Source organism: Panulirus ornatus, chromosome 19 (genome assembly GCF_036320965.1).
Source record: "Panulirus ornatus isolate Po-2019 chromosome 19, ASM3632096v1, whole genome shotgun sequence".
In the NCBI taxonomy this organism is placed as follows: Eukaryota; Metazoa; Arthropoda; class Malacostraca; order Decapoda; family Palinuridae; genus Panulirus; species Panulirus ornatus.
In genome coordinates, this window is record NC_092242.1 from 4,655,744 (window position 1) to 4,666,428 (window position 10,685).

The 10,685-nt window shown below is 37.4% G+C and overlaps 1 protein-coding gene across 1 annotated transcript in view; it reads right to left on the minus strand.

Annotated features, from left to right (window-relative positions):
* LOC139755342 (2-aminomuconic semialdehyde dehydrogenase-like) overlaps positions 1-8,879 on the minus strand; it is a 72,131-nt gene extending 63,252 nt beyond the window's left edge. The window contains exons 1-2 of the mRNA XM_071673506.1: positions 8,732-8,879; positions 6,471-6,645 (exon numbers count right to left, since the gene is read on the minus strand). Of these exons, the coding sequence (XP_071529607.1) occupies positions 6,471-6,640 (170 nt within the window). The 5' untranslated portion in view covers positions 6,641-6,645; positions 8,732-8,879. The remainder of the gene's footprint in view (positions 1-6,470; positions 6,646-8,731) is intronic.
* Positions 8,880-10,685: the final 1,806 nt, after the last annotated feature.

Consider the following 10,685-nt stretch of genomic DNA (forward strand, 5'->3'; position numbering starts at 1 on the left):
TCAGGGTATTTTTTAGCTCAAAAAACATTTTGCTGTTAAAATTGAAAGATAAGATATTCAAAAACTTCTATACTTGAAATAATCAGGGAAAATATATTATTATGCTCTTAGTCACCGACACTTTTTTCTTTCTTTTATACTTTGTCGCTGTCTCCCGCGTTTGCGAAGTAGCGCAAGGAAACAGACGAAAGAAATGGCCCAACCCCCCCCATACACATGTATATACATACGTCCACACACGCAAATATACAAACCTACACAGCTTTCCATGGTTTATCCCAGACGCTTCACATGCCCTGCTTCAATCCACTGACAGCACGTCAACCCCGGTGTACCACATCGCTCCAATTCACTCTATTCCTTGCCCTCCTTTCACCCTCCTGCATGTTCAGGCCCCGATCACACAAAATCTTTTTCACTCCATCTTTCCACCTCCAATTTGGTCTCCCTCTTCTCCTTGTTCCCTCCACCTCCGACACATATATCCTCTTGGTCAATCTTTCCTCACTCATCCTCTCCATGTGCCCAAACCACTTCAAAACACCCTCTTCTGCTCTCTCAACCACGCTCTTTTTATTTCCACACATCTCTCTTACCCTTATGTTACTCACTCGATCAAACCACCTCACACCACACATTGTCCTCAAACATCTCATTTCCAGCACATCCATCCTCCTGCGCACAACTCTATCCATAGCCCACGCCTCGCAACCATACAACATTGTTGGAACCACTATTCCTTCAAACATACCCATTTTTGCTTTCCGAGATAATGTTCTCGACTTCCACACATTCTTCAAGGCTCCCAGGATTTTCGCCCCCTACCCCACCCTATGATCCACTTCCGCTTCCATGGTTCCATCCGCTGCCAGATCCACTCCCAGATATCTAAAACACTTCACTTCCTCCAGTTTTTCTCCATTCAAACTCACCTCCCAATTGACTTGACCCTCAACCCTACTGTACCTAATAACCTTGCTCTTATTCACATTTACTCTTAACTTTCTTCTTCCACACACTTTACCAAACTCAGTCACCAGCTTCTGCAGTTTCTCACATGAATCAGCCACCAGCGCTGTATCATCAGCGAACAACAACTGACTCACTTCCCAAGCTCTCTCATCCCCAACAGACTTCATACTTGCCCCTCTTTCCAAAACTCTTGCATTCACCTCCCTAACAACCCCATCCATAAACAAATTAAACAACCATGGAGACATCACACACCCCTGCCGCAAACCTACATTCACCGAGAACCAATCACTTTCCTCTCTTCCTACACGTACACATGCCTTACATCCTCGATAAAAACTTTTCACTGCTTCTAACAACTTTCCTCCCACACCATATATTCTTAATACCTTCCACAGAGCATCTCTATCAACTCTATCATATGCCTTCTCCAGATCCATAAATGCTACATACAAATCCATTTGCTTTTCTAAGTATTTCTCACATACATTCTTCAAAGCAAACACCTGATCCACACATCCTCTACCACTTCTGAAACCACACTGCTCTTCCCCAATCTGATGCTCTGTACATGCCTTCACCCTCTCAATCAATACTCTCCCAATACTCTTACCAGGAATACTCAACAAACTTATACCTCTGTAATTTGAGCACTCACTCTTATCCCCTTTGCCTTTGTACAATGGCACTATGCACGCATTCCGCCAATCCTCAGGCACCTCACCATGAGTCATACATACATTAAATAACCTTACCAACCAGTCAACAATACAGTCACCCCCTTTTTTAATAAATTCCACTGCAATACCATCCAAACCTGCTGCCTTGCCGGCTTTCATCTTCCGCAAAGCTTTCACTACCTCTTCTCTGTTTACCAAATCATTTTCCCTAACCCTCTCACTTTGCACACCACCTCGACCAAAACACCCTATATCTGCCACTCTATCATCAAACACATTCAACAAACCTTCAAAATACTCACTCCATCTCCTTCTCACATCACCACTACTTGTTATCACCTCCCCACTTGCGCCCTTCACCGAAGTTCCCATTTGCTCCCTTGTCTTACGCACTTTATTTACCTCCTTCCAGAACATCTTTTTATTCTCCCTAAAATTTAATGATACTCTCTCACCCCAACTCTCATTTGCCCTTTTTTTCACCTCTTGCACCTTTCTCTTGACCTCCTGTCTCTTTCTTTTATACATCTCCCACTCAATTGCATTTTTTCCCTGCAAAAATCGTCCAAATGCCTCTCTTCTCTTTCACTAATACTCTTACTTCTTCATCCCACCACTCACTACCCTTTCTAATCAACCCACCTCCCACTCTTCTCATGCCACAAGCATCTTTTGCGCAATCCATCACTGATTCCCTAAATACATCCCATTCCTCCCCCACTCCCCTTACTTCCACCGATACATACCCAGAAAATACGATGCAAAGCATCAGAAAACACTTTAAAATTGACTTCAATTAAAAACTTAATTTAATGTCGTAAAGACGAGTAAACAATATTTTAACACCAGATATCTATTCAGCATGAAAATACTTCCAATAATGGGTTAAAACGGAAATCTATTTCTCTGAGAAAAATGGCAAAATTGAAGGTAATAGTTCAGAGTATTTATTAGCTCAAAAAACTTTTTGCTTTAAAATTGAAAGATAAGATATTCAAACACTTCTATACTTGAAATAATCAGGGAAAATATATAATGCTCTTAGTCATTGTTACATACCCAGTAAATACGATGCAAAGCATCAGAGAACACTTTAAAATTGACTTCAATTAAAAGCTTAATTTAATGTTGTAAAGACGAGTAAACAATATTTTAACACCAGATATCTATTCAGCACGAAAAATAATTCTAATAATCGGTTATAAAGGAAATCTACTTCTCTGAGAAAAACGGCAAAAATTGAAGGTAATAGTTCAGGGTATTTATTAGCTCAAAAAAACCTTTTGCTTTAAAATTGAAAGATAAGATATTCAAAAACTTCTATACTTGAAATAATCAGGGAAAATATATAATGCTCTTAGTCATAATTACATACCCAGTAAATACAATGCAAAGCATCAGAAAATATCTTAAAATTTACTTTAATTAAAAGCTTAATTCAATGTCGTAAAGACAAGTAAAAGATATTTTAACACCAGATATCTATTCAGCACGAAAAATACTTCTAATAATGAGTTTATAAGGGAAATCTATTTTTCTGAGAAAAATGCCAAAAATTGAAGGCAATATTTCAGGGTATTTTTTTGCTCAAAAAACATTTTGTTTTAAAATTGAAAGATATTAAAAACTTCTATACTGAAGTAATCATGAAAAATATATGATAATGCTTTGAGTCACCGATACATACCCAGTAAATACGATGCAAAGAACCAGAAAATATCTTAAAACTGACTTCAATTAAAAACTTAATTGAATGTCATAAAGAGGACTAAACAATATTTTAACACCAGATTTGCATTCAGCATGAAAAATAAGTCTTATAATGAGGTATAAAAGGAATTCTATTTTTCTGAGAAAAATGCCAAAAATTGAATGTAATAGTTTAGGGTATTTTTTAGCTCAAAAAACTTGTTTCAAAATTGATACATGAGATATTCAGACATTTGTATACTTGAAATAATTATGGAAAATATATCATAATGCTCTCAGTCACTGATACATACCTAGTAAATATGATGCAAAGCATTAGACAACATTTTAAAATTATTTTAAAATGACTTCAATTAAAAGCTCAATTGAATCTTGTGAAGAGGAGTAAACGATATTTTCACACCAGATTTGTATTCAGCACGAAAAATATTTCTAATAATGAGTTTTTAAAGGAAATCTATTTTTCTGAGAAAAATACCATGCTTAATTTAATGTTGTAAAGACGAGTAAATAATATTTCAACACAATATCTATTCAGCAAGAAAAATACTTCTAGTAATGGGTTTATAAAGGAAATCTATTTCTCTGAGAAAAATGCCAAAAATTGAAGGTAATAGTTCAGGGTATTCTTTACCTCAAAAATCTTTTTAAAATTGAAAGATAAGATATTCAAAGACTTCTATAATTGAAATAATCATGGATAATATATCATAATGCTCTTAGTCACTGATACATACCCAGTAAATACAATGCATAGAACCAGAAAATATTTCAAAATTGACCTCATGTAAGAGCTTAAATAAACCTTATAAGGACGACTAAACAATATTTGAACACCATATTTGTATTTTGCATGAAAAATACTTATAGTCAGTTATTAAAGGAAATACTTTGTTTTGAGAAAAATCCTAAAAATTGAAGGTAATAGTTCAAAGTATGTAGGTTAGCGGCAGGGGTGTGTGATGTCTCCATGGTTGTTTAATTTGTTTATGGATGGGGTTGTCAGGGAGGTAAATGCAAGAGTTTTGGAAAGAGGGGCAAGTATGAAGTGTGTTGGGGATGAGAGAGCTTGGGAAGTGAGTCAGTTGTTATTCGCTGATGATACAGCACTGGTGGCTGATTCATGTGAGAAACTGCAGCTGGTGACTGAGTTTGGTAAAGTGTGTGAAAGAAGAAAGTTAAGAGTAAATGTGAATAAGAGCAAGGTTATTAGGTACAGTAGGGTTGAGGGTCAAGTCAATTGGGAGGTAAGTTTGAATGAAGAAAAACTGGAGGAAGTGAAGTGTTTTAGATATCTGGGAGTGGATCTGGCAGCGGATGGAACCATGGAAGCGGAAGTGGATCATAGGGTGGGGGAGGGGGTGAAAATCCTGGGAGCCTTGAAGAATGTGTGGAAGTCGAGAACATTATCTCGGAAAGCAAAAATGGGTATGTTTGAAGGAACAGTGGTTCCAACAATGTTGTATGGTTGCGAGGCGTGGGCTATGGATAGATTGGTGCGCAGGAGGATGGATGTGCTGGAAATGAGATGTTTGAGGACAATGTGTGGTGTGAGGTGGTTTGATCGAGTAAGTAACGTAAGGGTAAGAGAGATGTGTGGAAATAAAAAGAGCGTGGTTGAGAGAGCAGAAGAGGGTGTTTTGGAATGGTTTGGGCACATGGAGAGAATGAGTGAGGAAAGATTGACCAAGAGGATATATGTGTCGGAGGTGGAGGGAACGAGGAGAAGAGGGAGACCAAATTGGAGGTGGAAAGATGGAGTGAAAGAGATTTTGTGTGATCGGGGCCTGAACATGCAGGAGGGTGAAAGGAGGGCAAGGAATAAAGTGAACTGGATCGATGTGGTATACCGGGGTTGACGTGCTGTCAGTGGATTGAATCAGGGCATGTGAAGCGTCTGGGGTAAACCATGGAAAGCTGTGTAGGTATGTATATTTGCGTGTGTGGACGTATGTATATACATGTTTATGGGGGTGGGTTGACCCATTTCTTTCGTCTGTTTCCTTGCGCTACCTCGCAAACGTGGGAGACAGCGGCAAAAAGAAAAAAAATTCAAAGTATCATTTAGCTCAAAAAATATTTTGTTTTAAAATTGACAGTTAAGATATTCAAACACTTCTATACTTGAAACAATAATGGAAAATATATCATAATGCTCTTAGTCACTGTTACATACCCAGTAAATATGATGCAAAGCATCAGAAAATATTCTAAAATTGACTGTAATTAAAAGCTCAATTGAATGTAAAGATGAGTAAACAATATTTTAACACCAGATTTGCATTCAGCATGAAAAATACTTCTAATAATGAGTTTTTAAAGGAAATCTATTTTTCTGACAAAAGGGCATTTTGAGCTCAAAAAAAAATTTTGTTTTAACATTTAAAGATAAGATATTCTAACACTTCTATACTTGAAGTAATCATGGAAAAAAATCATAACGCTCTTAGTCATCCATACATATACAGTACATACGCTGCAAGAGATCAGAAAACATTTTAAAATTGACTTCAATTAAAAGCTTAACTGAATGTCGTAAAGGCAACTAAACAATGTTTCAACACCAGATTTGTATTCAGCATGAAAATTACTTCTTATAATAAGCTTTTATAGGAAATCTATGTTTCTGAGAAAAATGCCAAAAATTGAAGGTAATAGTTCAGAGTATTGTTTAGCTCAAAACGCTTTTATTCTAAAACTGAAAGAAAAGATATTCAAACACTTCTAAGACTGAAATAATCATAGAAAATATATCATAATGCTCTCAGTCACCGATACATACCCAGTAAATATGATGCAAAGTAACAGAAAAGTCTAAAATTGATTTGTTAAAATCTAAACTGAATGTTGTAAAGACGACTAAACGATATTTTAACACTAGATTTGTATTCAGCATGAAAAATACTTCTTATAGCAAGTTTTTAAAGGAAATATATTTTTCCATGAAAAATAACAAAAATTGAAGGTAATACAGTGGCATATCTAGGGATGGTAGGTCGGGCAGGTGCCCTGGGCGCCACTCAACATACCTAATAAATCTAATCAGCGAATACATGAAAAAATTTCATTTTCATTCCCTCAAAGTAAACCTAAACAGGAAGAACTTACTTAGGGAATGCCCTTTTAGCGGCTGCCACAGCAGCATCCACTTCCAGCTTGCCTGAGTCCGGAACCTTGGCCCAGACCCGACCTGTGCTAGGGTCATAGGAATCCAGCAGACGCTTGCAAGGCACCATTGTCCCAGCAATGAAGTTCTCGAGCACCAAAACCTCATCCATTGTACCTGGGAAAACGTATAACAGTAATAACACACACACACATAGCCTGCCACCCATTCACTGTAAACCTACCTTTAGGGAATCCCTTTAAGCAATGTGGGGCTCCTCCGGTGGGGCAGAGGGATGATGGCAATGGACTTTTGAACCTGTTCCAAGCCAACTCCCATGACAGTAAGGTGTAGTAGAGTAGATGGCGATGAGGGATGTTTGGAATGTGTGGGGGCAGCCGTCAAAACACGAGCGTCAAAAGGGGAGGAAAGGGGAACGAATTGATAGCCGTCCGCTCTACATTAACAGCACGTCGTGACACAAGAGATGCGAGCATGCGGTTCTAGATGGTGAGGGCGAAAAACTTACCAGGGTATAAGGCTGGTGAAATACAAATTGAAATTGGGGGGGGGGGGTTACAGAAAACGTCTTTCGTGCTGGAGTAAGTGTATTATCTATGATGTCTGTAACATTTAAAGTGTCTATGGGCAGCGCCGTGGGAGTACAGGCAAACTTAGGGTGTCATCAACGGTGACCATAATAAGGTGAAAGCCTTAGATCGGTCGAACCATAAGTCCTTAGATGGTGGCGCGTTTAGATGTAGCAGGTTCGCCGTGCAATGGAGTGTCTGTGTTAAGCCTGACGAAGTGTATTGGTCTCCTGATTTAGCGTATGCTTTGTTTAAAAGCGCTTTATATATATATATATATATATATATATATATATATATATATATATATATATATATATATATATATATATGCTGAAAAACCACATGGAAAGGAAACATGAGATGTTTCGTGTATTAACACATCTGTTCCATGAAGATATTTAATGCACGAAAGTGATCAGGATCTCGGGTTTCCTTTTCCATGTTTTTTTTTTTACAGTATTTATATAATCACGTGTTTGTTGCTATTGACCTTTTGAATCCCCCCCCCCCCCGTTCTCTAAGCTATTATGGTAGGATAGATTTCGTTAGGTGTGCAAACCTAGTTGAGCTTAGAACTAATTTGGGTGGGTGGTGAGGGGGGGGGATGCAATCTCCTTGTAATTTCAGACAAAACGAATGAGTTAGAATCAAGACCATCTAGAGAAAGGATAATGGTGATGCTGTCTGGGCAAAATGTTGCAGCTGGATTAAACAAATTGTTCATAATAACTCTAGTAATTGGATGCGTGCTAATGAGTCCATTATTCACCTTTTTTTTCCGTGTCGCTATGGCGGAAGGGAAATTTGGACAATAGTAGTAGTAGTAGTAACAACAACAACAGCGATACTACTACTAATAATAATGTCATTGCCTATCTTAGCGCCGGTTGGTTGGTTGATTATTTGGACTTTAAACCTATCGACTGCAATGGTCATCAAAACCATCTCTCAAAATATGTTAAAACACCTTCATTAAGTGTACAGGATATTTCTCACTACCTCTGTGATTCCTAACCAGCTGCCGCGATACAATTACTTAACCCACCTTTCTAACAACTTTCTAAATTCGAACACTTTTCTTACCATATGTTTTACTAAGTCTGGTTGGCGACATTGGGTAAGTTCATGTAGCTGCTTTCATTATTCTGTAACTCACCCTGGATACCCTATCACAAAATACTCTACAATAAATCATCTAATATTTAGTCAATGGACTTCCCCACGAATATATCAATACAGGCAAGCCTTATAATAAAAGCCAACACCAAAATCAAACTACAACGCCTGTTTGTTAAAAAAAAAAAGTCTCCTTTGCTTGACAAACCAATTATAAAGAAGAACTGTCACATACGTGTACAACTTTACTAAAGTACTGTCTCGTTTCCTAAAGCATGCAACAAGTGACAGATTTCCACAAATCTACACCAAAACGAGGAGACATAGTCGTAACTATCAAATCTAACAACTAGAAGGATTTCAACTGAATTCAGCCAATTATCAGACAGAACGTAATTCACACTGAAGCACTTTACTAAAAGTTCGACGGTGTGCCATTCACAATGATCACTCACTCTCACAACCCCTACAGTTTTCAAACACTGTGGCCATTGCGTGTCACACGATCTACAATCCTTAATGGGTCAGCACAACATACTGTCAATAAACTATACCTTCTGTAAGACAAGGAAACTTGTGGTTTCTGCGGTAATTGTCGTTCGCAAGCGTAGTCTAAGCTTGTACTGTGACGACCAGATTCATTCTAAATAGATGCCAGACTCCCCCATACACTTGATAACCAAGTTATGCCAGATTCGCTAGCCAATTCAGTAACAATATTTTCATATACTAATTCACTAAAAGTGGGTCTCATCATTTTCTCCTATTTCATTTGTAATAGAATGTTTATCCAGTTGAAAATTAATATAAGCATTCAGAATTTGGTAAGTAGACGAAAATTTTGACATATAACACTAGCTCTCTAGAGAATAAACCAGATATTTCAAATTGTATCGTTTATTTTATATTCATACGTTAATTTTGATTCCTTGAAACAATGTCGAACATTTCAGAAGCTCAGAAAACACCATTTTACAATAGTGCTTTAAAAATTTTCTGATAAAGAGAATTCTCACAGATATCAGGGAGGGTGATAGATAAATAGATAGAGATCTCAATCACGTGAGTTAGTTTTTTCATACTGTCGGGCATACGGGAGAGGTACTACATCTTACGAATATCTTGTATCAAAAACTTTTCATACAGGTATTTATGTGTGTGTACATCCAATGAAATGGCAATATTACAGGTGTATTAGTAATACATAGACTATAGGTTCGTGTTCCCTTAGAACAGCTTTCTGAATGTTATAAGACAAGTCAAAATGAAGCAATTGGTCTGCTTATGCGGTAATCCCTCTCCATGGCTGATTATATGAGAACAATCTCTTTGGTCATGCAAGATCCATGGAGAGCTGCTAATAGCACGTTCTCCACTATGTAGAAGAGTAGGTGTTAATTGATATAAAGGAAGAAATAATCTCTTAAAAGCCAAGACACGTTAAGTACAAATCTTGCCATCGTCAAACAATATTATCTTCTCAATGCCTGGCCTATTAACTTTCATGATTTTTCATTGTACAACTACCATACCAATTTATAAAAAAAGCTATTCGGTCACCCAGCAGCGTCACGAGACGAGTCATGTGAGGGTAATTTACATACCTAACATGGTCATGTGTTTCGGAATTATAGAAAAACAGCTTTTGTTTTCTTAACATACTCAAAGTCAAAAGCGAACATGCCACAATATAACATCACTGCTGTGTTTAATAATACTTAGAAGTTATTGATGTACGATATTGATGCACCCATTGACCCTGCGCAACCAAATTCCCTTAAGGCGATTATTATTATTCTTGCATAATGAAAAAAAAAACTTCAAGGTATGTTAAACGCACGAGCACTGAAGTCGACACTTCATCACGCACACATGAACAAATAAATGAATGTACAAGAGCCATATACATACTGAATGTGTGGTTTTAAATACATACTGAATGTATGTGGTTTTAGATATCTAAATCACGCATTCATGTATTCAAGGGCTCCAATTGTTAAGCATACGATATATTAAATTCTTATAACTGATCTCTATGGGATTTTCTTGTATTCAAACAAACACCAGGAGCCTCTCAACCCTTAACAAATATATGGATTTCCTAGTACCATTATTCGCAAAGAATCTTACACATATACAATATACTAAAAGTAGACTGACAACTACCGTCAACGCCCTCAAGCAAAATTACTATGCGTTAGAAAATCATCTCCAAACGTCCTTTTGGTTAAATGGTTGGGCTCTACACCTTCAGGCGGCATAGTTTGGTGTTACCTGTTCCTGTGCACATGTGCTCGCATTAACTGTAGACAGGAAAGCTTAGTCAAGATCTCTCTGAGAAAAATACGGTGACTGCAAAAGAGGCCTCCACTGCATAGCAAGAAAAATCTTTGGAGCCGTTTGCAGAGCTACATTTTAGAACTGTCTATTTGTATCCTCGGACACTATTAGATGCTGACAGAACTATAAGGAGCATCTAAGGAGTGGTGTTGCATGACTAGCAACTTA